The sequence below is a fragment of the Pan paniscus genome, chromosome 12, assembly GCF_029289425.2.
Source record: "Pan paniscus chromosome 12, NHGRI_mPanPan1-v2.0_pri, whole genome shotgun sequence".
NCBI lineage: Eukaryota > Metazoa > Chordata > Mammalia > Primates > Hominidae > Pan > Pan paniscus.
In genome coordinates, this window is record NC_073261.2 from 101,674,921 (window position 1) to 101,700,688 (window position 25,768).

Consider the following 25,768-nt stretch of genomic DNA (forward strand, 5'->3'; position numbering starts at 1 on the left):
ACTTTATTGCAATGATAAACAATACTGTTGTTTCATTATGGTCATTCTTAAGGTTGTAGAATCTTCCATCCAGAGGATGTGTCACTTTAATTAGCCATTTGCTGGGTATTTGGGCGACTTACAGTTTTTTCCACAAGGGTTAAGTCAAGCTGCAATGCCGATCACCTTCTACGTATATCTTTTTACTTCTGTTGGATCTGGGGGGATAGATTCTCAGAAGAGCTATTAATGGGTCAAAGCTTTGGAACATTCTTGTGACTCTTGAAACGTACAGCAACTGCTGTCTTTGGAAGAGCAGGCTCTGCTTCCACGCTGGGGAGACCAAGCCACATCGATCATCCCTGGGGCCCTGAGCAATCCTAGGCTGCTATGGGTGGCCTCTCTCCCCTGCACTCCTGTCCCCCGCTGTGGGACCCATTTGCCAGTTCACCTGGATCCCAGCCTCCTTCCTTCCCCCAGGAACACAAATGAAGGGGTGTCGGAGTCTTTAGCCAGGGCTCTGGAATGGTAATCAGGGATCTTCTGTGTGTGTATGAGCATTTTTCTAGAAGGTCCGTAGCTAGCATCACGCACTCATGAAAGGGGCCAGGATCCGGGAAAGGGTTTAGAACCTCTGAACTCTAAGGGCAAACAAGGCCAGCACCAATCGAGAGGCACCAACAAAGTGGGTGTTAGTGAGGAGGGAGGAACAGACACCCCTGGGCAGGGGCCAGGGGCTCTCTGGAGAGGTGACATGTGAGGTGGGTGTCGAAGGTGTGGGGAGGGAGGGATGTTCCACAGAGAGTGACACCAGAAGCAGAGGACAGGGAGGGGTACCGAGAAGAGGAAACAGTCCAGCTCATCTACCCTAAGGGGCCACAAGGAGAGCAGTGGGGGACAGGACTAGAAAGACAGGTCAGTGCCACCACTGAGGGTGCTGGGCAATGGTGTCGCACAGCTTAGAGGACATCCAGATGCCGTGCCAAAGGTGGGCTGAATGAGAGGAGCCGGCCGGCGCCTGGGAGACACATTCAGAGGCGGTTGCCAGAGGCCCTGAGGCTTGGGGGGTGGCAGGAGGAGGGCCCCTCCCTCCGTGGGCCTTCGTCTCCCAGACCCCCCTCCTCCTTTCCCCTCTGTCAGGTTCCGTGTGTCCTTTCTTCTGCACGCACTGACGTCTTGTTTAAAACTCGTCTTGTTACCAGAATGACTCCAGGTGGACTGTTGGCCTGCTTCACTTTTTGAGCCTGACTATAAGGTTTCCACAAACCACACAGGGAATTGGCAGCCTGAATTTATAAGCATAGCTCCTTTCTTGTTATTTAAGTTTGATTTTCTGCTTTCAGAATATATATGTGCTCTTAGCAAAGGTTATGGAAATATATAAGGGAAAAAAATGGAAATTCCCCCTGTCCCACCCCCAGAGAGAAGCTCATGGCCGCTTCTTCACTCATATGGCCCTTCCGAGGCTCCTGTTTTGGGCTCCAGGGCTGCCCTGGTTTTGTGCCTCTGCCGCTACTTTTGTTCTGTATTGGTAGACAGTCTCAGAGACCCCAGCCATACCGGGAGGAGGCTCAGCAGTGTCTGGAGAAGAACCAGTACTGTGGTCAGGGGCATGGAGCTCCCACAGGACTGGATTGGACTCTCAGGTCCCCAAGGTTCCAAGAGAGCCTGAAGAGGCTTTTCTGAAGGGACAGAACTCTGAGGTAGACCCAGGAGGGCAGGAAAGGCCTGTGTGGGCTGTGGCTGCAGGAGCCACTGCATGTAGGCTGGGAGGGAGGCCAGCACAGTGCTGTGACGTTCTTAAACCTCACGTTCCACGTCCCTCCCTGCCCACACACCTGACCACGCCTCCCCACGCTCCTCACACATCTGCGCCCTCCTCCCCCAAGCAGCACCCTGAATGCACACGTGGCTGGGGGTGCTGAGACTCAAATGGAAGGCAGGGCCCTTCCTTGTGTCCCTTTGTTGTCCCACCTGCAGTAAGCAGAGCTCAGGAGACCAGGCTGAGTGACCCAGAGGGTTTGTGCTGACCCTGGCACATCTCACTGGAACTCAACCTAAAAACTTCTGGCCAACTTCAAAGCCCAGAGGAACATTAAGCCCTGTCTTTTTGAGCCACCTGCTGTCTCCACACCCTCAGTCACTCAGTCATACTTTCTATCATGTGACCGTAGGAAAAGCTAGACTATGGTGAGCACTTCCTGTGGGCCAGGCACTGTTCTAAGTGCTTGCCGGCAATGAATCGTGTCCTTCCTGCTTTCCTGCCTAGGAAACCAAGGCACAGGGAGGTTTAGTATCCTGCCTTATGCCGAGACCAGCTCGGCTGGGGAGACCCTAACCCAGCGGCGCTAGAGAAATTAAAGACACACACACAGAAATATAGAGGTGTGAAGTGGGAAATCAGGGGTCTCATAGCCTTCAGAGCTGAGAGCCCCGAACAGAGATTTACCCACGTATTTATTAACAGCAAGCCAGTCATTAGCATTGTTTCTATAGATATTAAATTAACTAAAAGTATCCGTTATGGGAAACGAAGGGATGGGCCGAATTAAAGGAATAGGTTGGGCTAGTTAACTGCAGCAGGAGCATGTCCTTAAGGCACAGATCGCTCATGCTATTGTTTGTGGCTTAAGAATGCCTTTAAGGGGTTTTCCACCCTGGGCAGGCCAGGTGTTCCTTGTCCTCATTTCTGTAAACCCACAACCTTCCAGCATGGCCGTTATGGCCATCATGAACATGTCACAGTGCTGCAGAGATTTTGTTTATGGCCAGTTTTGGGGCCAGTTTATGGCCAGATTTTGGGGGGCTTGTTCCCAACACCTTATAGCCACATTGAGTGTGGGCAGGGCTGGGGGCTGAGCCAGGCCAGCACTCATGATCCTGACGGCTGCCTCCTCCTGCCCCGCGAGCCTCAAGCACACCAGGGCCGCACACTCCAGTGCGGGCTGGGATCCCCGGGATTACTGACCAGAGAAACCCAGCCCCAGCCCAGTGGGTGCTGCCTCCCACCTACCTCCTCCAGACTCCTCAGCTCTGCCTGCCCCTCAGGACTCCCAGCAGCTGTCTGCCTTGAGAGGCTGCCCTCAAGAGCTGGTGGGGCCCCGTCTCTGGCTTTTCTTGAAAACCTTCCTAGAGGCTCATCTTTTCTGCAAGCCCAGAGCTTTTTCCACAATGTCTGGTTAGTTAGGTTCCAAGACGGGTCCTGTCCCACCCAGCACTTCACCCATTTCTTTGCATTGGGCATCCTCTTGCCACACTTGACTGGCAGAGAGAGGGGAGTTGCCAAGCACCAACGCTGCCTAAGTTGCTATCCCTGGGCTGCAGGGCCCTGGGAGAACCGGATGCCACTTCCCAGGCTTCGGTGGAGCCAGGGCAGGGCGTACTGGGATTACTTTGGCTTCTCATTCCTGAGCTGTAGTGCCATGCTCGAGGTTAACAGTGAAGAGATATTGCTGTGGAAATGGAAGAATAAGAGTGTCTTAGTCCACATTCATGCTGCTGATAAAGACATACTCAAGATTGGGAAGAAAAAGAGGTTTAATTGGACTTACAGTTCCACATGGCTGGGGAGGCCTCGGAATCATGGTGGGAGGTAAAAGGCACTTCTTACATGCCGGCAGCAAGAGGAAATGAGAAGCAAAAGTGGAAACTCCTAATAAACCCATCAGACCTTGTGAGACTTATTTGCTATCACAAGAATAGCACATGAAAGTCTGGCCCCCATGATTCAATGATCTCCCTCTGGGTCCCTCCCACAACATGTGAGAATTCTGGGAGATAGAATTCAAGTTGAGATTTGGGGGGGGACACAGCCAAACCATATCATTCCACTCCTGGCCCCTCCAAATCTCATGTCCTCACATTTCAAAACCAACCATACCTTCCCAATAGTCCCCCAAAGTCTTAACTCATTTCAGCATTAACCTAAAAATCCATAGTCCAAAGTCTCATCTGAGACAAATCCCTTCTGCCTATGAGCCTGTAAAATCAAAAGCAAGCGGCCAGACATGATGGCTTACGCCTGTAATGCCAGGACTTTGGGAGGCTGAGGCGAGTGGATCACCTGAGGTCAGGAGTTCAAGACCAGCCTGGCCATCATGGTGAAACCTTGTCTCTACTAAAAATACAAAAATTAGCCGGGCATGGGGGCAGGCACCTGTAATCCCAGCTACTCAGGAGGCTGAAGCAGGAGAATTGCTTGAACTGGGGAGGCAGAGGTTGCAGTGAGCTGAGATCGCACTACGGCATTCCAGCCTGGGGGACAAGAGCGAGACTTCGTCTCAAAAAAAAAAAAATCAAAAGCAAACTAGTTACTTCTAGATACATGGGGATATAGGTATTGGGTAAATACAGCCATTCCAAATGGGAGAAATTGGCCAGAACAAAGGGGTTACAGGCCCCATGCAAGTCTGAAATCCAGCAGGGCTTCTTTGGAGCTTAAATTTTAAAGCTCCAAAATGATCTCCTTTGACTCCAGGTCTCACATCCAGGTCACGCTGATGTAAGAGGCAGGTTCCCATAGTCTCGGGCAGCTCTGCCCCTGGGGCTTTGCAGGGTACAGCCTCCCTCACAGCTGCTTTCATAGGCTGGCTTTGAGGGTCTGCAGCTTTTCCAGGTGCATGGTGCAAGCTGTCGGTGGATCTACCATTCTGGGGTCTGGAGGACAGTGGCCCTCTTCTCACAGCTCCACTAGGCAGTGGCCCAGTAGGGACTCTGTGTGGTGGCTCCGACTACACATTTCCCTTCCACGCTGCCCTAGCAGGGGTTCTCCATGAGGGCCCCGCCCTTGCAGCACACTTTTCCTTGGACATCCAGGCATTACCATACATCTTCTGAAATCTAGGCAGAGGTTCCCCAAACCTCAATTCTTGACTTCTGTGTGCCCACAGGCTTACCACCACATGGTAGCTGCCAAGGCTTGGGGTTTGCACCCTCTGAAGCCACAGCCCAGGCTCTGCATTGGCCCTTTCGGCCACGGCTGGAGCGGCTGGGACACAGGGCACCAAGTCCCTAGGCTGCACACAGCATGGGCACCCTGGGCCTGGCCCACGAAACTACTTTTTCCTCTTACACCTCAGGGCCTGTGGTGGGAGGGGCTGCCGCAAAGGTCTCTGACATGCCCTGGAGACATTTTCCCCATTGTCTTGGTGATTAACTTTCAGCTCTTCGTTACTTACACAAATTTCTGCAGCCAGCTTGAATTCTCAGAAAATGGGATTTCCTTTTGTATCGCATAGTCAGGCTGCAAATTTTCCAAATTTGTATGCTGTTTCCTTTTTAAAACTGATTGCCATTAACAGCACCCAAGTCACGTCTTGAATGCTTTGCTGCTTAGAAATTTCTTCCATCAGATACCCTAAATCATCTCTCAAGTTCAAAGTTCCACGAATCTCTAGGGCAGGGGCAAAATGCCACCAATCTCTTTGCTAAAACATAACAGTCACCTTTGCTCCAGTTCCCAACAAGTTCCTTATCTCCATCTGAGACCACCTCAGCCTGGACCTTATTTTTCGTATCACTAACAGCATTTTTGTCAAAGCCATTTAACAAGTCTCTGGGAGGTTCCAGACTTTCCCACAGTTTCCTGTCTTCTTCTGAGCCCTCCAAACTGTTCTGACCTCTGCCTGTTACCCAGTTCCAAAGTCACTTCCACGTTTTTGGGTATCTTTTCAGCAATGTGCCACTCTACTGGTACCAATTTACTGTATTAGTCCGTTTTCACGCTGCTGATAAAGACATACCTGAGACTGGGAAGAAAAAGAGGTTTAATTGGACTTAGAGTTCCACATGGCTGAGGAGGCCTCAGAATCATGGTGGGAGGTGAAAGGCACTTCTTACCTGGTGGCAGCAAGAGAAAATGAGCAAGAAGCAAAAGCAGAAACTCCTGATAAACCCATCAGATCTCGTGACATTTATTCACTATCACAAGAATAGCACAGAAAAGACCGGCCACTGTGATTCAATTACCTCCCTCTGGGTCCCTCCCACAACATGTGGGAATTCTGGGAGATACAATTCAAATGAGATTTGGGTGGGGACACAGCCAAACCATATCAAAGAGCAAAACCACTATTACTGCTTCAGGCAGGGGCCAGTGCCAGGCATGCTCACCTTGTCCTAATGGTGTGATTCCCTGCAAGAAAGGTGATAAATTCTCCCCATGAAGCCACAGAGTGCAGAAGATGGGGACCTGTAGCAGAGCTGATTCTCACAAGGGAGGCCTCTGGTTTACCAGGTGCTGAGGGCCCAAGTACAACAGCAGACTCTGGGGACCTCTTGGCAGCTCCACCCAGAGGAGTGGAGTTGAGCCTTCACCTCCTCCTGCCCCAAAGCAGGTGCATCTGACATGCAGGATGAGCTGTCCTCTCTCGGGCCTCAGGGACCCCTGAACTCAGCAGAGTCGGAGCACTTGCATGGTGCCCCCCTGCCCAGGCCTTGTCAGGAGGCGAGGTCCCTGGCTCCTGCTCCTGTGGCCTGGGACCCACAGCCATCCAGCCAGGCCCTAGGTGCTGAGGACCAAGCCACTAGTTCTTGGTTTTCTCGCCACCCAGGACCCAGGGTGGTAAGGCCTGGGACCTGCACTCTAGGCACAGAGCTCCTGGGGGTCCTGAGTTCCCGCCCATGCACTCCTCACCTTTCAGCAGCCGACCCCATGGCGACACGGGCCTGGCCACCCGGAAGCACTCCACCCCGAAGGTCAGTGGGCACCTGTCCTCCAGCCACATCTCTGCCTTCTGGTTCCCTGGCCTCCCCCTGTGCCTGCTGCGGTTTCATTTGTATCTTGGCCTTCGCTGGACACACTTTCTTTAGTTGCGTCCCCGCCATGAGCCAGTTCTCATGCCCCTTAGCCTTTTACAGTTTCCATCTTGCAAAACCTCAACTTGGGATTCTCCCCCAAGTGCCCCCCACCATCCTTCACCAGACGCCATCATCACCCTCCTCCCCTCAGGGATGGGGGCAGTGCTCCCCTCTTGACCAGCTCCCTGCTGAGCCTCTGGTCCCTGGCTTCGCCTCCGCAGCACCACATTCTGTCCCTGGTTTTCTCTCCGTACTGCTTATCCAACCCATGGCTTCCAGGCGGATGGTTCAGCCCACTGCCTCTCCTGAGCGCTGCCTGCAGGTGCCCACACAGAGGCCCCACAGCGCCTCAGAACCAAACCCTGTCTTTGCCCTCATATCTGCTGCTCTTCCTCTGTTCCCTGTTCCAGAGACCGGCACCACCCAAGCCACAGACCTCTTCTGACAAGAGCCACATAGTAAATATCTTTGGCTCTGTGGGCCATACGGTCTCTGTCGCATCTACCCCACTCTGCCATTGGAGCGTTAAAACAGCCAGAGACAATATATCAACAAATGAGCATGGCTAGGTGCCAGGAAAACTTTATGAAAACAGGATGACTTGAGCGCCGGAGTCCAGGACCAGCTTGGGCAACATGGCAAGACCCTGTCTCTACAAAAAATGTAAAAATTAGCTGGGTGTGGTGATGCATGCCTGTACTCCCAGCTACTCCAGAGGTTGAGGTGGGAGGATCACTTGAGTCCAGGACGTTGAGGCTACTGTGAGCCATGTTTGCACCACTGCAATCCAGCCTGGGCAACAGAGCAAGACCCTGTATAAAAAGAAAGATAGCAGCAGTCAGATTGGGCCCACAGGCCACGGTTTGCTGACGCTGATCTAAACCATGCCCAGCTCTCAAGCCATGTTTCTGTTTTTACCTCCACAGAAATCCCTGAAGGAGCCTGGTGCGCTTTGCGTGTGTCTGTGCGTTTGTGTACACGGCTGCCTCCAACAGGAGTGCCCTCAGCGTCGCGTCTTGGGCTCGACCAAGCCTCCTTCAGGAAGGCCTCCTTGATGCCTCCTCCCCGGCCGACCTTGGCCCCTGCTTCTGTCTTGCGCCGTCCTCTGCTCTCTCCTTTCTGGGCACAGAACTTGCCATGCTGCGCTGTGCTGGGCATGCTTACCTGTGTCCCCGTGAGACCCTCCGCTCTCTGAGGTGGACGTTCTTGCTGGTTTTGTGTTGCTGGCGCCTCGTGTAGTGCCTGGTCTGCTGTCAGTCTTTGATCAGGTCAAAGCAGAATTTTGTGAGCGATGGCTCTGTGCAGCCGTGGCGGGTGGCTGAGGTGACCCCGCAGGGCTCCTGCCGGGAGGGCTCACGGTGCAGCAGCCCACGCAGGACTGCTGCGCTTCTTGTGGCACGAGGATGCTGAGCACAGAGCCACGTTTGGGATGCTTCACTGCGTTTCTGGCTCCCCTCAGTTGCTCTGAAGGGGCCATCGCCACCCTCAGCCTTGTCAGGGCCAGAAGCTGCCTGTCCCAGACCCCTGGCTGCTCCCGAGGCAGATCTGTGAGGTCTCTCTGGAGGGCAGCATGGTTCCCTGCTCACGTTTCTTGCCAGGATCGGGGCATTTCTTCCCAGAAGTATCTGAACTTGCCTCTAGCAGGCCCTACCTTTGCCTCTGACCCTCTCCTGCCCCTCACAGGAGAACCTCATGCTTTCCATCCTGCCCAAGCACGTGGCTGACGAGATGCTGAAAGACATGAAGAAAGACGAGAGCCAGAAGGACCAGCAGCAGTTCAACACCATGTACATGTACCGTCACGAGAACGTCAGGTACGCCGGCCCGGGGCGCGGGCTCTGATGGCAGAGCAGGCTGTGGAGGGCTGCATCTTTGTGGGACCCACTAGGTGCTGTGGGCTTCAAGAGGTTTTCCAGGGACTAGAAGCAAGGCTTCCCACAGCATTCATCAGCCTGGCGGAGGAAGCTGCCGGCAGATGTTGAAGCTACAGTGTGCTCTAGGCTGCTTGGTCCAACCCCATCATAGAACAGATATCACCTGGAGCGGGGAAGGGACTCCTGTGAGGTCACCCAGCTGTTGAGGGCCAGCACTGGGGCTAGAGCCCTGACCTGTGATTCTAGGAAGAAGGATGAGTTCAGCCCGGGCAGGAGTGGGCAGTGTGGGGTGGTCCCCAGGCACCACAGGGAGGGAGGCCTGCAGGGGAAGTCCGCTAGGACAAGTGCAAGGTCAGAGCCCTGACTTTACCTGGAAGGGTCAGGGTCTCACTGTCTGGGGGGTGTGAGGGATGGACCTTCTCCCGCCCTGATCCTGGCTGCCCTGTGGGTTGGAGAGGGAGCTGGCAGTGGGGTTGGGTACACCTGGCTGCCTGGAGCGTCACCCCCACGGTTCCTTCCTCGTGCAGCATCCTCTTTGCCGACATTGTGGGCTTTACTCAGCTGTCTTCTGCCTGCAGTGCCCAGGAGCTTGTGAAGCTGCTCAACGAGCTCTTTGCCCGCTTTGACAAGCTGGCAGCTGTAAGTCCCTGGCCCCGCCTGGCTCTCCAGCGGGGCCTGCCCTCGTGGCCTCTGCCTGGCCCCCATTCCCGGCCCCATGATTTTCTCCCACTGTCCTTCCTCTGCTTTCTTGGCCACTCCTCCCTCACTGAGGAGGGGCTGGAGCACAGGCCAGGCCCTCCCCTTTCAGAAATACCACCAGCTGAGGATTAAGATCCTGGGCGACTGCTACTACTGCATCTGCGGCTTGCCTGACTACCGGGAGGACCACGCCGTCTGCTCCATCCTCATGGGGCTGGCCATGGTGGAGGCCATCTCGTAAGTGGGATGCCTCTGGGAGGGAGGCTCCCAGAGCAAGGGCCCCGGCCCTGGACCCAGGGAGAAGCAGGTCTTCCGCGCTGGCCATGGCCCCTGGGTGGGGGGATCTGCTGGAAGCAGAGACTGGGACACAGCACTGGTTGATGGGTGGCGCAGGCCCCCGCTCTAGAAACTGGGATATGGCTTACCTTCCTCACATCCCAGGGGACCTGCGAGGCTCCCCCAGCCTGTGGGGCACACTTTTCCAGCCTTAGTCCACGTATTCTCTGTTTGCCAGAAGTTGCAGTTGTGAATTTCCTCACGCCTCCTCACACTTGCTGGGACCCCCACAGGGGCCCCCCATCTCTCCTCAGTGTTTTCTCACCGTGACCCCCGAAGGCACTGCCCTCTCTATCGCGTGATGCAGTGACTGTAAGCCCCTGGCAGAGGGGCTCAGGGATGGGTCTGGAACCCACCCCGGCCTCTGTGCTCCAGCCTAGGCTGTGAGGGAGGCAAACTCTCCTGCCCTCACTGTCCCCTACTCTTGCCCCTGCTCCAAGTGGGCTTGCAGCTCTCGGATGGGCAGTCCCTCTGGTTGACTTCCAGCCTCTGCGGGACCCAGGGTGACATCAGGCACCAACACGGAAAGGGAAGCTCCTGCCGAGGCCCCTCCCCCGTGGGATGGAGTCCAGGAAGTTGCCTGCTCTTTACCCCCTTCTCCGAGGGGGTGGCTTTGCATTTTTACCGTCTTCCAGGTTAAAGCCTGTCTAGTATTGCCCTGGAAAGAAAGCAGTGTGGCCTTTACCCCAGGGGTGATAGTCCAGGAACTCTAACATTCTCTCCCTGCCCTGTCAGGCACGTTCAGGCAAGGGGCTGTTCACGGCTATTTTCTTCACCTCTGTGTCTGCAGCACCTTGAACGTGCCTGGCACATACTTGATGCTCAGTGAAATATTAACTGCACGAATGAATAAAAGAGTAATCTGCAGAGAGAAACTGAGGCCCCTCAGGAAGTGGGGATAGGGAGGAAAGTCGCTTGGTGCCCTCGTCCTGCTGGCCTGTGATGCCTGACTCTGGGCTGGCCCTGGCCTGCCTTACCCCCCACCCAACACCAAGCTGTGGGGACCTTGCCAGGCCCCCTCTTGTGGAGGGGAAGAGGCCCACAATGAATTTCTCCTGCAGGAGCAGGGGCAGCTGGCTGCCTCGTGAAGGCCACACCCTGACCCTCCTTTCTGTGTGTACCTGGCAGGTATGTGCGGGAGAAGACCAAGACTGGGGTGGACATGCGTGTGGGGGTGCACACGGGCACCGTGCTGGGGGGCGTCCTGGGCCAGAAGCGCTGGCAGTACGACGTGTGGTCGACTGATGTCACTGTAGCCAACAAGATGGAGGCCGGCGGCATCCCTGGGTGAGTGCCATTCCAAGGGGGCAGGTTTGAGGACTGGGGAGGGGACCGTCCCCTCCATCCCCCAGGGCTGTGACCCTGATGAGGGACAGGGGGCCTCAGAGAAGGCCCCCCTACCACCCCGGAACAGCATTCCTCCTGTCTTGCCCTGGTCCTGGCCCTGGCTAAGGCCGTTCTGACCTGCCTTGGGGTGAAGCCTCTTTGGGCCTGATATTGGATGTGGTTTTTCCTTCCTGGACCCTGCAGTAGCCTGTCCTCCTGTCCCCTTTACCGACTTAGGGGGCTGCCTCCCCTTTACCCACTTAGGGGGCTGCCCCAGCTCTCCTTATGCCAGAGCCCAGGTCTCCCCAAAGGGAGAGTAATGAGCAGTCATCAGCTAGAGGGCTCGCGGGCAGCGTTTTGCAGGTCGCAGTGCGATTACACGTCTTACTTGAGCTCCCTTACAGGATAATGGAGGCCCTGCCTTTAGCAGGGCGAGGCTGAGGGAGGATCAGCCCAGCCTTCCCCATCTGGGCCAGGGAGCTTCCTTCAGTGGCATTTAGGATTCTTGGCCTCAGTGGTGACTCCTCAGAAACAGGTTTTATTATCTCTTGGCAGCAGGGGTTGCAACTGAGAAACATGCAAGGTGGGGGATAATTGGATCTTGTGGCTCACGCCTGTAATCCCAGCACTTTGGGAGGCCGAGGTGGGTGGATCACCTGAGGTCAAGAGTTTGAGACCAGCCTGACCAACATGACGAAACCCCATCTCTACTAAAAATACAGAATTAGTCGGGTGTGGTGGTGTGCACCTGTAATTCCAGCTACTCTGGAGGCTGAGGCAGGAGAATTGCTTGAACCCGGGAGGTGGAGGTTGCACTGAGCCAAGATCACGCCACTGCACTCCATCCTGGGCGACAGAACAAGACTCTGTCTCAAAAAAAAAAAAAAAAAAAAAAATTCCTTATCGCATTTGATCCGCTGTAAAGCGGATCAAAGATTGAAGAAAGATTGTACTCCTGTGTCGTGGCTCCAACACTGAGGCTGAGATGGGAGTAAGTGCCATACAGCCCACACAGCTAGTTAGCGGCCCACACAGCTAGTTAGCGGCCCACACAGCTAGTTAGTGGCAGAACTGCCTCCACTTGGCCTCTGCCCCACATGCCCGAGAGACACGGGGCCGAGCAGCAGCCGGTGCAGCCGTGGTCCGTGGACTGTCCCCTGGGGGTGTGAGGGCCGCCTCTGGCCGATGCTCAGGGCCTCTCTCTCTGCAATCCAGGCGCGTGCACATCTCCCAGAGCACCATGGACTGCCTGAAAGGGGAGTTTGATGTGGAGCCAGGCGATGGGGGCAGCCGCTGTGATTACCTAGAAGAGAAGGGTATTGAAACCTACCTCATCATTGCCTCCAAGCCAGAGGTGAAGAAAACAGCCACCCAGAATGGCCTCAATGGCTCGGTGAGTTCCCCACCCCACCCACCCCCCCACCCCAGATTAGGGGGTTGGAAAGGAGGAGATTAAGGAAAGATTGCAGAAGAGGTGGCAGGACCCAGCAGTGGCTGGCTGTGAGAGGTGAGTGGCAGGCTGGCACCCTTCCCAAGGGAGAGCTGGTTTCTGGGGGAGATGGTGAGTGTAATTCATGGCAGGTTGCAATGGAGGTGACTGAAGCATATCCCAAGACCACATCCAGGAGGGGGCCACTGGAGATGTGTCAGTGGCGCCCAGGAGAGCAGCTGGGTTGGGGCTCAGGGTCTCCTGCATGGAGGAAGTGAGTGAAGCCACAGGAGTGACGTGGATGCTCAGGGAGAGGCTCAGAGAGGAGGGTGGGGGTGGGGTGACTGGTCATGGGGGAGGAGGACCAAGGCCAGGAAGGTTTCCTGAGTGGGAAATGAGGGAGGAATGAGATAGAAGTAATAGAGCAGGGGTGTCTAATCTTTCGGCGTCCCTGGGCCACATTGGAAGAAGAAGAATTGTCTTGGGCCAAACAAAAAATACTGTGGGTTGAACAAGCTTGCAATCGAGCATCCTGTGGGCCTGCCCTCTGGTCTTTGTGTGGGATCCCCCGAATATCTACAGACCTGAAGCACTCAGCAGCTTCCCCAGGTCTGTCCACCAACCCCCAAACACCTCCTGTCAGTCTGATTAGAAACTACCAGCAGCTGTTGCAGAAATGGATCCCTTTACCATCCCCTGCTGAATCTGGAGGTTGTCTTATTTTTTGTAATCTCTCATGTCAAAACCCTTTCCTCCAGTTATGAGAGTCCATCTAACAAGACTTGGAATTAAGGAGCTTGGTGACTGTCAGGGAAGTCATGTCATTTGAGACTGCTCCATGGCTGAGGCTTTGCCTAATTATGGCTAAAGCAAAGCCCACTCTGGTGAGGCTGCCGGAGTGAAGGCTGATACTCCCCGCTGATTCTAACCTCGATGTCAGTCTCATCCAGTGTCATTTTAAAGGCTGTCTCTGACAACTCCCAAATTTGTATCTCCACCCCCAGTGTCTTCCCTGCACTCAACATACAGCCACTTGTACGTCTCCATTTGTACATATAATAGGTATCTTAAATGCCACCTGCCCAAAGCTCCTGCCCTCCTTCCCACTCCAAAACCTGCTCTCCCTCGGTCTTCCCATCTCAGTTAATGGCAGTTCCATCCTTTTATTAACAACTGCTCAGACCAAAAAGTTTGAAATCATCCTTGATGCCTCACTTTGCAATCCACAAGCAAGTTCTGTGGCCTCAGATTGCTCTCTAATCCCACCGCCTCCCACGCCCTTGTCACTTCCAGACCTGTCCACGCCACTCTCATCCCATGCCCAGATCATGGCTGAGCTCTCCTTTCCTCTAGGCCCTGCCCAATGGAGCACCAGCTTCCTCAAAGTCCAGCTCCCCTGCCCTCATTGAGACCAAGGAGCCCAACGGGAGTGCCCACAGCAGCGGGTCCACGTCGGAGAAGCCCGAGGAGCAGGATGCCCAGGTATGTGCAGGGCTCAGGGCAGGGGGTCACTGAGGGCCAGATGCGGGCAGGCACCAGGAAGCAATACGTTCCTGCAGCAGGAGTCCTGTGCTGGGGAGACCTGGCCACCACCCAGGACCTGCTCCTGCTTAGCACTGTAACCATGGACAGGTCACCCCTCCAGCCCCGCAAAACCCCACTGTCTCCTCATCAGTTACATGCCGGGGTGAGTAAGGTCAAAAGAGGTGCTTAGCTCGGAGGCCTTTGTAGCTCTGATGGCCCGGAATCCTGTAGATTTGAGATCAGTGAGGACATCCATGGAAAATTATATAGGATCTGAGACCATTTTGGAAGTGAGATATCAGACCTGGACTCACCCCTCTGGCTAGGTTCAAGCCCCACAAGTTCCATGCAAGATGGGATATTTCCTTAGCCCCCAAAGGCGAGGAATTAGCATGCTGTCCCAGAGTGCAGGGTGCCTCTTGGGGAGCACCCAGAACTGGTCCCTGACCGCAGGGCGTCTGGAGCACGTTCACTGATGGAGGTCAGTGCTGCAGAGATGGGATGTCTGCCCTGCTCGGGCTCACCGCGTGAGGGGGACAGGAGAGCTGGCCCTGGTGCCATTAGAGCAGATGCTGTAGAACAAGAGGGTAGACGGGGCTCAGGGTAAATTAGGTTTTTCTTGAGTCCCCCAACATTCAGTAACTTTTCCTTGTTGCAGTTTTCTTGATAGAAAGTGGGGGTCCAGACTCACGGCACTCACTAGCAAGGAGGACACAGGTACAGCTCTAGCAGCCTGATTTTTCGGGCCCTGACCCTCAGCCAGGGCCACGCTGCTCCCGGATCTGCTTCAGGAACAGGTTCCCGCTGCTGCCACAGACCATCCACGTGATTTTACAGAAGGGGAAGATGTGGCTGGGGAAACATTATCTGGGGTCAAACTGTCAACCAGTGGCACATCTGTGCCTGTGCTTAAGACCAGGGAGTCTTTTTTTTTTTTTTTTTGAGATGGAGTCACGCTGTCACCCAGGCTGGAGTGCAGTGGCGCGATCTTGGCTCACTGCAACCTCTGCCTCCCGGGTGCAAGAGATTCTCCTGCCTCAGCCTCCCAAGTAGCTGGGATTACAGGCGTGCACCACCATGCCTGGCTAATTTTTGTATTTTTAGTAAAGATGGGGTTTCACTATGTTGGCCAGTCTGGTCTCAAACTCCTGACCTCAAGTGATCCACCCACCTCAGCCTCCCAGAGTGCTGGGATGACAGGCGTGAGTCACCGTGCCCGGCCCCAGGGAGTCGTGACTGTGGCTCCCAGATGCACTGTTGAACCCGTTCAGACAGCTCTCAGCTGGTCTCAGTGACTATTCAGACTGATGGCTGTGTCATCACAGCCAGGATTCCTGTTTTTGGAGTTGATGCTTTTTCTTTGGAACTGGGAATAAAAGGGTAGTGGGTGCCCCAGCTCCACCTACCTGCCCCTTGTCAGCCCTCTAGTGATGAGGACATTCTTTTCTCTCCCATCACTTTCCCCCTCAGATCTTCCTTTCCAAATGAGCCAGATGTGAGTTCCTTTAACAGTTCCCTGAAGCCCTAGAGTTGGGAGCCATTCATGTCCCCAGGCTGCCGATGTATATGGCCCCCACATCAATACAGCAGGAAGTGCCAGGACTGCCTCAGCCCAGCAGCTGTCTCCGATTACAGGTCTCCTGCTCAGGAGCCAGGGGCTGCTCCCTACAATGCTGTCATTAGCGGACCCTCCCTGCAGAGCTCTGGTGGGGGCCCGGGGAGCCAGAAGAACTGGAGCTTTGGGTGTAGATCCAGGCCACATGGAGCCACGTGGGAGCATGGGGAAGACTTCCCGGAAAGGGATTTTAGAGCTGGAGGGATTGGTCCTCCGAGTATGCCCTCTTTTGTTCCTTTCCTCCTCCACCTCTGTCTTTCCCAGCTCCTCCCCACCACTCTGTCCCATCTGCCCCACTCACGCTGCCTCCCTGGCTCACAGGCCGACAACCCCTCATTCCCCAACCCACGCCGGAGGCTGCGCCTGCAGGACCTGGCTGACCGAGTGGTGGATGCCTCTGAAGATGAGCACGAGCTCAACCAGCTGCTCAACGAGGCCCTGCTTGAGCGAGAGTCCGCCCAAGTGTAAGCGCCACCCGGAAGCGTCCAGGCCCACCACTCCTCCCGGGCCCTGACAAGGGATTCAGGAAACTGAGCATCCCAAATACGGCCCCCCTGCTAGGCCGAGGCAGATGTGGCATTTGGGATTCATGGGGCTTGTTCCCACTGCAGAGTAAAGAAGAGAAACACCTTCCTCTTGTCCATGCGGTTCATGGACCCCGAGATGGAAACCCGCTACTCGGTGGAGAAGGAGAAGCAGAGTGGGGCTGCCTTCAGCTGCTCCTGCGTCGTCCTGCTCTGCACGGCCCTGGTCGAGATACTCATCGACCCCTGGTGAGGGAGGGGCCGGGGAGGGCCACGAGTTTCCTCGGCTGTGGTGGTGCCGGGCGGGGGGCGGGGGCAGGTGTCTCAGCAGGAGCCTGACACTGGGGAGCAAGCCAGTCTCTGCTCCCTGACCCCCACTGGGACGGCCCCCACAGGCCCCAGGAGTGCTAGACGGCACCCTGGGCATCCTTCCTTTTCCCCGCCCCGCGTTTTGGAGCAGTCCTAGCGTCAGAATGGGGATCTGGCCAGGATCAAGAGAGCTGAGGGACAGAGGCCTCCAGAAGGCTGGAGACCTTGGCTAGATGGGCCCACACTGATTCTTGGGACAAAGATGGGGACACTGCGTCAGTCTCAGTCACCAAGGCTGACCTGGCCCCTCTCTTGGCTCATCTTGGTAAAGATAGATTTTAGGCTGTGGGCACAGACTGACGCCCTCTCTAACGCAGCAGTAGGTCCTCCAGGGCAAGGTGGGGCTCCTGGAGTCCCCAGCTGGTGAAGCCCTGTCTGAGGGTGACGACCACTCTCTTGTTCTCCCTTTCTCCCCTCGGCCAATCGGGGATTCCCCGGCACAGAGGAGGGGTCTGGAACCCTGCTGGGATTACAGTTTGTCAGGAGCCTTGGGCTGGGTCACACTATCTAAGGTTGCGGGTGTGTGACCACGTGCAGGCCACTGCAGGCTCCGGCAGCATCTGTTTCCTCATCTGTGAAATGAGGAGAACAACCCCTGCCCTAGCGGACACTCAGGACTGTGGTGAGGCTCAAATTCACTCATTCCATAAGTATTGATTGGTTGTCTGCTTCATGCGTGGGAATCAAGGGCTGGGGCTATGGCAGCGATGCGGCACACAGAAACCCCTGCTCTCGTGAAACTTGGGTTCTGGTAGGGGAAGCTACAGGCAAAAGCAATTAAACAATTAAAATATGCATCCATGCGAGAGTAAGTACTGCAGACACAGGGAAGGCAAGGAAGGGAGGCGGGTATGCTGCTGGGGAGCTTTGTTTTGTTTTGTTTGCATTTTGATGTGGGATGGTCAGAGCAGGACTTGCTGGCAGGGTAATATTTCAGTAACGCCTGGAAGCGGGTGAGGGGCGAGCCTTCTCCTATCTGGGGGACACCTGCTTCGGATAGAGGTGCTGAGGCTGGAGTGGCCTGGCCCCTGGAGGCACAGTGAGGAGGCATCGCATTGGGAACGGGCCACAGGAAGAGTAGCAGGAGTCCAGCACAGACGTGGGGCCTCCTACACGCCACTGCAGGGTGCCAGCTTCCACTCTTAACACAGGCCGCCGCCAGAACAAGGGAGCAGAGGAGTCCCCTGTTGTGACATATGCCTGGAGAGGCTCACTCCTGCTGAGAACAGCGCTTAGTGAGCACAGCGGGAGCAGTGAGACCAAATAGTGGCCCAGACAAGCCACTGTGGTGGCCAGGCCAGGCCGAGGATAGAGGAGGATCAGTGGTTGGATTCCGTCGATAGATGCTGAATGTATTTTGGAGACAGAGCTGACAGGATTTGCTGGCAGATTGGTTGTGGGGCGTGAGTGTGGAGTTGAGGATGTCTCCTGGGCTTCTGATGTGAGCAACTGGCAGGACGGGGGTGCCGTTAACCAAGATGGGGACGAGGTGGCAAGATGAGAGTGGAGAGGCAAAGATCAGGAGTTTGCTTTGGGACACGTGAAGTTTGCAGTGCCCACAAGCCAAGGAGGCCAGCATCCATGATCTGGAGTTCGGAGGGCGGGTGGGGTTGGAGACGTGAACCTGGCGTCGCCAGCATGCAGGCTGTGCTGCAACACGAGACTTGCTGAGCTCAAGGCAGCGTGTCCAGATGCAGAGACAGAAAAGGACTCAAGAAACCAAGCGAGAAAAGTGTCTCAAGGAGGGGTGAGAGGTGACTGAAAAATGGGACATGGATTTAGCTACCAGGAGGCTTCTGGGGCTCTTGGCAAGGACACCTTCCAGGGAGGGGTTAAACGGGAATGGGTGTGAGCAGAGGGTATAGAGAACAGGTTTCCGGGAGTTGTCAGGTTCAGGTGGATGTGTTGAGTGGGTCCACTGTGAAGCTGGGGGCGGCTGTCACAGGCGGACTCTTAGCCCCCGGCAGCGAGGGAGTGATGCTGCTCCGTGCTCTGTCCTTTCAGCACAGCGACATGGCAGGGGTGCATTCCTAAGATCCCTGCCCAAGTTTATCCTGGGCTGTGCCCAGGCCACCTGTGAGTTGTTCCCTCTCTGGGAAATGTCCCAGGCAGCAGCTGCAGCTGGAGAGTGGCCCGCTCCCAGGCCGGCACTCAGCTGGCGGCCCGTCTCATCAGGGCCTTTGTCCTGTTCTGCACGGCAGGCAGCAGCAATTCCCTGGCACTGCATGGAGCTGTACAGGCTCGTGCTGTGCTGAGAGGCCTCCCCGGCCCCTGCCCCCGGCCCCCGTCCCCTGCCCCCGGCCCCTGCCCCCTGCCCCTGGTCCCTGTCCGCTGTCCCCTGCCCCCTGTCCGCTGGCCCCTGCCCCCATCCCCGTCCCTTCCTCTCCTAGCCCCTCACCCCATCTCACTGTCCCCTCTGGCCTCTCCCAATTGTCTTCTCTCTGTCACAGGCTAATGACAAACTATGTGACCTTCATGGTGGGGGAGATTCTGCTCCTCATCCTGACCATCTGCTCCCTGGCTGCCATCTTTCCCCGGGTAAGAGGCACTTTTCTACTGAGCTCAGAAGCCTCTGGAAGTGAGTGGCACTCCCTGTAAAACTGGGCAGTGATGGAGTTATTCTTTCTGTCAAATCTGACAGGCAGACACTCCTCTGTTAGGACGGTCCAGGCACTTGCCCATCCATTCATTCACCATCAGCAGAGCACTCCCTCTGGCTGGGCCACCAGGCTGTGGCAGGCTGTGGTGGGCCACAGCTGGGCCGTGGTGGGCCTTGTTGGGCCGTGGTGCTGCAGCACGTATGAGTACGGCAGAGTCTGGGTAAACAAGAACCTGGGTAGAGAGGAAGTGGAGGGCCGGCTGGAAGGTGGGTTGGCCCCGATGGTGAAGGCCCCTAGAAGCCAGACTAAAGGGATTAAAACTTTCTCCTGTAAGGCACTGAGGTACCAAGCAGAGTTTTTTTTTTTTTAATCAGAATGACAAAGGTAAAGCAGTGTTTAGGAACATAAATCTGACAGGTGGCTCGCCAGGTCACTTGGAGCCAGGGTAGGCAGGAGTAGCTGGCCAGAGACGAGCAGCCCTGAAAACTGTTCCTGCCCTGGCCTCACCTCGTCACCACGTCTGCTGTGGAAAGGGCTGCGACCTGGAGGCTGTGCTGTTGAACAGGCACATCGAGGAGGTCCAACGCAGCGTCAGAACTCCCACGGCCTCTTCTCAGCTCTGCCCCTGGGTCAGCTGTCGGGTGACTCCCAGGCAGAGTCCGTTTTGAGGTTCCTGGGACTGGAATACGGGACCAGCCTGAGTTGCTGTCAGTCACGTCGCAGGAGAAAGGACTGGCAAAGGCTCATGGCCCTTGAAATTCTGTTCCTTCTAGGCCTTTCCTAAGAAGCTTGTGGCCTTCTCAACTTGGATTGACCGGACCCGCTGGGCCAGGAACACCTGGGCCATGCTCGCCATCTTCATCCTGGTGATGGCAAATGTCGTGGACATGGTGAGCTCCTGCTGTCCTTGTTGAAGGGACGCCCCTGTTCTCAGTGGAGAAGGGCTTCTGTTTGGGTCACACAAGCAGTTTCTCAGTCCATCCCTCCACCGTCATGTAGCTTTGGAGTGGCTCTTAGGTTCCCAAACACATCATCCCCACCTAGTGGAAGGAGTCTTGTCCCTGTCATCCAGGGAGCCTCTGGGATGGACTTGTTTCCTTGAAGCTCCTCTCCAGAGTCCGAGAGCACAGTTCCATGTGCCCAGGCCTGTGCTAGGTACCTTATGTATGTTGATTCATTTAATCTGTGAAGAAGTCCTGAGCAGTTGTACCAGTATCTGCAGTTTCATAGGGAGAAACTAACTCTCAAAAAGGGTAATTGGTTGGGCGCGGTAGCTCACGCCTGTAATCCCAGCACTTTGGGAGGCCGAGGTGGGCGGATCACGAGGTCAGGAGTTCGAAACCAGCCTGGCCAACATGGTGAAACCCCATCTGTACTAAAAATACAAAAATTAGCCAGGCATGGTGGTGCACACCTGTAATCCCAGCTACTTGGGAGGCTGAAGCAGGAGAATCGCTTGAACCCAGGAGGCGGAGGTTGCAGTGAGCCGAGATTGAGCCGCTGCACTCCAGCCTAGGCAACAGACAGCAAGACTCCGTCTCAAAAAAAAAAAAAAAAAAGGTAATTCACTTGCTCTAGGTCACACAGCCAGGAAGTGACAGAGTCCAGAATGGAGGCGGTTCTAAGTCCCAGTCCTGTGTATTCTTCCTCCCTGAGGGGGCAGCCAAATGCTTTCTTGGGGAAAAGGGACAGGAGTTGGGAGCCCAGATCTATTGGTTTAGAACCACTGGGCACGTATTGAGCACTACATGCCTGGAGCTGTCATCAGTGTTCTCTTGTCAGTTGTCACGGCCTCCTCTAATTGTGGTAGTACCATATACACTATCTTCCTTTTTTTTCAAATATAATGTTATTGTTGTACTTTAACAATTGGAGCACACGATGCCGGGCGCAGTGGCTCATGCCTGTAATCCCAGCACTTTGGGAGGCCGAGGCGGGTGGATCACGAGGTCAGGAGATCGAAATCATCCTGGCTAACACAGTGAAACCCCGTCTCTACTAAAAATACAAAAAAATTAGCCAGGCGTGGTGGCAGGCGCCTGTAGTCCCAGCTACTCAGGAGGCTGAGGCAGGAGAATGGCGTGAACCCGGGAGGTGGAGCTTGCAGTGAGCCGAGATTGTGCACTGCACTCCAGCCTGGCAACAGAGTGAGACTTTGTCTCAAAAAAAAAAAAAAAAAAAAAAAAAAAAAAAAAAAAAAAAAATTGGAGCACACAAATACAACCAACATGGAGACTTATTCTGCCAGTGGTATAAGTGAAAAAGCTCCAGGGCTGCAGCTAATCAGAAGTCCAGTGGGGGGCCGGGCGCCGTGGCTCACACTTGTAATTCCAGCACTTTGGGAGGCTGAGGCAGGCAGATCACTTGAGGTCAGGAGTTCGAGACCAGCCTGGCCAAGATGGTGAAACCCCGTCTCTACTAAAAATACAAAAATTAGCCAGCCACAATGGCACGCACCTGTAATTCCAGCTACTTGGGCAGCTGAGGCAGGAGAATCGCTTGAACCTGGGAGGTGGAGGTTGCAGTGAGCCAAGAATGCACCACTGCACGCCAGTCTGGGCGACAGAGCGAGACTCCATCTCAAAAAAAAAAAAAAAGAAAGAAAAAAAAGAATAAGTCTACTGGGAATGAGGAGTTAGGGGCTCCAGAGCCTACCTTGGCCAGGGGTTGCTGGTGCCCACTACCCAGGGAAGAGAAGCCCCAGGCCCCCTGCATGTCACAACATGCCTGGAACCTGGCACCCAGGTGTGGAGGTCACCACTGCACGGGGTCCTGGACACTGTACAGGACACCTGGAGATGCTGTCACTCATGGAGGGGTAAAAAGCTAGGGAGGTGTAACAACTGCTCATGCTAGAATGACATGGCGGGAATCGCGCAAGCAAGACAAGGTTGCCCTGTGGGTGAAAGTTACAAAAAGGGGGGGTTGATTCCGGTTCTGGATGCGCTTTCTCCCGGCCGCATCTGCCCAGTAGCAGAACCAGTAAAGACTCCAGAAGGCAGTGAACATCCCCCCAATGGAAGGATTTGGGCAGAGACTAGCTGTCATCACGGGGAGGCTGTGAGTGGGGCTCATGGTCCCGTGGCCCCTCCTGAAGCAACAGTGTGATATGGGGAAGAACATGTTGGATTTGAAGCCTAAAGACTTGGCTCCTACTTTTGGCTTTTCTGCTTGCTAATTGTGTTTGGGCAAATCTGGCCTGAGTTTTCTGTACAATAGGGACAGTACTAAAAATACTCGAGAGAGTTTTTGTGAATGTCAAATGAGGCAACGGCAAGGCTCTTAGCTGCAGTTACTAACTTTCATATGATTCGTCCCTGGTAAATTTCCCCATCTTTCCCGGTATTTCTGGGGGAGCCGCGGGAGGTGGCAGCTGAGCGTGCACTACCATGCACAGCCCTCTGTGACCAGCACCTGCTGTTCTCTTGAACGTGTGTCCCTGCCCGCCGTCCTGGCCTCCAGCTCAGCTGTCTCCAGTACTACACGGGACCCGGCAATGCAACGGCAGGGATGGAGACGGAGGGCAGCTGCCTGGAGAACCCCAAGTATTACAACTATGTGGCCGTGCTGTCCCTCATCGCCACCATCATGCTGGTGCAGGTCAGCCACATGGTGAAGCTCACGCTCATGCTGCTCGTCGCAGGCGCCGTGGCCACCATCAACCTCTATGCCTGGCGCCCCGTCTTTGATGAATACGACCACAAGCGTTTTCGGGAGCACGAGTAAGATGAAGCGCGACTGGGGATCTGTATTGTCTCCTTCCTCCCGCCCGCAAAGTCCTCAGTTCAAGCTCATGGGCCTGTGCTGAGCTGGCTTTCTGCCACTAGGGGTCCTCAAAGGCTTGTTCAAGAACCACAGTTCCTGGCTGCTCACAGACGTATCACTGTTTGGCTAGGACCTGAGAATAGATTCTTCCCGTTCTACCCGAGTGGAGGACTTGGGATACCCCGGTGCCTGGCTGGGCATCAGGCTCTTGTTCCCAGATGGGGCCTGACTGTGCTGTTATCTGTCCAACAGCTTACCTATGGTGGCCTTAGAGCAGATGCAAGGATTCAACCCTGGGCTCAATGGCACTGACAGGTAAGGGCCACGGCTTCCCCTCCTGGCCTGCACTCACAGCCCTTCTTCTAGAGACAGGAATATAACAGGCCCAAGCCCCGGGATCTCACCCTCCCGGGAGGCACGTGACCTGATACGTGCAGGTTAGAGAAGCTGGCATGGGTTCCTCCAGGAGGGCTGCAGCAGTGCAGTGAGGAGGGAAGGAAATACCAGGTGGATGGCAGCTGCATGTAACTGGCTGGCAGGACAGACAGGCAGCAGGAAAATGAGGAGGGAGGAAGACGCTTTGGATTTGGACCTGGCTTCTGAGCCTGCAGCAGGCAGTAATTCTCTGTGGGTCACAGGCAGGTCCGTTTCCATGAGTTGCAATTTCATCTCTTGAGGAGGATACTGAACCAGAAGTTCTCTAAGGTCCCTGCCAGTGCCAAGGTTTTAAAATTTTGATTCCATGACTTGAACAGACCTTCAAGGAAGTTTAGAAATAAAAAGATGACCTAATAGAAGAGGGGTAAAACCTGCATAGCCCTTAGCAAAAGAAGAACTCTAAATGGCCACTAATAAATGGCACTCAAGTAATCAAGGAAATGCCAGTTACACCCTAGTGAGATACCATCACACACGTACCGATCCAGATAAGTCTGACAATATCAAGTACAATAGTAACTCTTACACTCCTGGTGGGAGTATGAGTTAGTACAACCATGTTAGAAAATATTTTGATCAATTTAGTAAGGTTGAAAATAAACCTGTGTCCCAGCAATTCCACTCCTACATACACACCCACGCAGACGTGTGTATATGTGTGTATATATATACACACACATCTTAGAGAAATTCATGCACATACTCATGTCCCAGGATATATGTATGAGAATGTCCAAGGTGGCACTGTTCGTAATAGACATACCCCCTCCCCCAAAACAAATGAAAACAACCCAAATGACATCAACAGGAAATGGATACACAACTGGTATATTCATGCAGTGAAATACCATACGGTAATGGAAACTAACCACAGCTCCACATAAAAATATGTATGAACAAGATAAAAAGCCATGGTGAGATTGTACCCCAGTCCCATGGCTATGAAATCCCATCACTGATGTCTCTTGCTTCTCCAAATTCCTGCATGGTTGTAGCTACCTCTGTGATCAGTCAGGCAATGCAGTGTTTCTTAAATACCTGGGGAGCAGCCCTGATGTGAATACCAGGTGCAGCCAGGAGGGGCCAGGGGTTGCCTGGCTGTTGGAGAGGAGCCCAGTGAGTTAAGAAAGCTTTACTGCCCAGGGGGAGCCCGACTTGATGTGAAAGGGCCTAAGGAGCCGGGGTGAGCTCTAGGGCTGGGGTGGCAGGAAGCAGCACCGTCTAGTTGGAGGGAATCAGGCCCCCTCCAGGAGGCAGATGACAGCCCTTTCAGTTGCACACGCTCTGCCCAGCAGGCTGCCCCTGGTGCCTTCCAAGTACTCTATGACGGTGATGGTGTTCCTCATGATGCTCAGCTTCTACTACTTCTCCCGCCACGTGAGTGCCGCCTGCACGATCCCCGCTCTGTGCCCACAGCCCACAGGGCCTCCTGAGAAGCAGCCCCAGGACCTAAGAGCCCAAGCTCCTAAGGAATGGGGCTTCCCTTCACCCAGCCCCACACGTGAGCCTGGTCAGGCCACCGCCTTCTCTATTCAGGCTCCTTCCTCAGTCACACAGGAAGACAGTTCCTCACCTCTTCCGTCCGACCCCCTCCAGGATGGTGAAGGAAGCATGGGAGTGAAGGTGGGAGGGGATAGAGCGAAGGCACAAACATCTTGAATCAAATCAATATCCCCTAGGCCAGGGGCTCATGGCCCCTGCACTCCCCGTGGCGCTGAGGGACATTAACACAACTGACCACAGAGCCAGAAGAGAAAGAGAAGGGAGCTGATGGACTTTCTGTTGGGTTAAAAGGAAAAGAGAAGGCCGGTGCAGTGGCTCATTTTGGGAGGCTGAGGGTGGAGGATCACTTGAGTCCAGGAGTCTGAGACCAGCCTGGGCAATATGGTGAAACCCTGTCTCTACTAAAAAATACAAAAATTAGCCAGGCATGGTGGCCCGCACCTGTAATCCCAGCTACTTGAGAGGCTGAGGCAGGAGGATTGCTTGAATCTAGGAGGTTGAGGCTGTAGTAAGCTGAGATCACACCACTGCACTCCAGCCTGGGTGACAAAGTGAGACCCCCCACCCCCCGGCCACAACCACCGCACTCAACCGGACAAAAAAGGAAAAGAGAAGGAAGAGAGGGAAGAGAAAGATCCTCTGTACTTAGGGCCCAATGTTAGCTCAAGTGCCCCCTACTGGCTTTCCAGGGAAGTACAGCCTTCCCAAGCCACTTCTCACCCAAATGGCGCCTGCTAGAAAGGGGGACTCCACCCTGAGTTGGGAGATCCCCACTGCTGCCACCTCCACGAGACAGACCTGCAGCTGAAATTAGGTCCCAAGACGCCCCCTACACACGGAAGGCCTCCTGGATCTCCGCTGTAACTACGGAGGCTGGGAACCGCACCACTATTGGGTGGCCTTCTGATGAGGTGGAATCTTTTCAGGGTCTTACTTCCCTTGCCATTTAGCCATCTTCCTTCCAGCCTTTCCAAGGGGAGTTCCTCCAT

General features: G+C 54.8%; 1 protein-coding gene across 6 annotated transcripts in view; it reads left to right on the top strand.

Annotated features, from left to right (window-relative positions):
* The window catches only part of ADCY3 (adenylate cyclase 3), a 101,092-nt gene that overhangs the window by 69,584 nt on the left and 5,740 nt on the right, over nt 1-25,768 (top strand). The window contains exons 4-16 of one of the 6 annotated variants that reach the window (XM_063595042.1): nt 8,461-8,591; nt 9,230-9,290; nt 9,460-9,587; nt 10,815-10,973; nt 12,228-12,405; nt 13,795-13,923; nt 15,845-16,044; nt 16,192-16,353; nt 18,924-19,011; nt 19,847-19,963; nt 22,536-22,795; nt 23,091-23,153; nt 24,569-24,653. In XM_063595042.1, coding sequence (XP_063451112.1) covers nt 8,461-8,591; nt 9,230-9,290; nt 9,460-9,587; nt 10,815-10,973; nt 12,228-12,405; nt 13,795-13,923; nt 15,845-16,044; nt 16,192-16,353; nt 18,924-19,011; nt 19,847-19,963; nt 22,536-22,795; nt 23,091-23,153; nt 24,569-24,653 — 1,761 coding nt within the window. Of the gene's footprint in view, nt 1-8,460; nt 8,592-9,178; nt 9,291-9,459; nt 9,588-10,814; nt 10,974-12,227; nt 12,406-13,794; nt 13,924-15,844; nt 16,045-16,191; nt 16,354-18,923; nt 19,012-19,846; nt 19,964-22,535; nt 22,796-23,090; nt 23,154-24,568; nt 24,654-25,768 lie in introns of all 6 variants that reach the window. The other 5 variants (XM_063595040.1, XM_063595041.1, XM_008952399.5 and 2 more) reach the window with 5 other exon arrangements.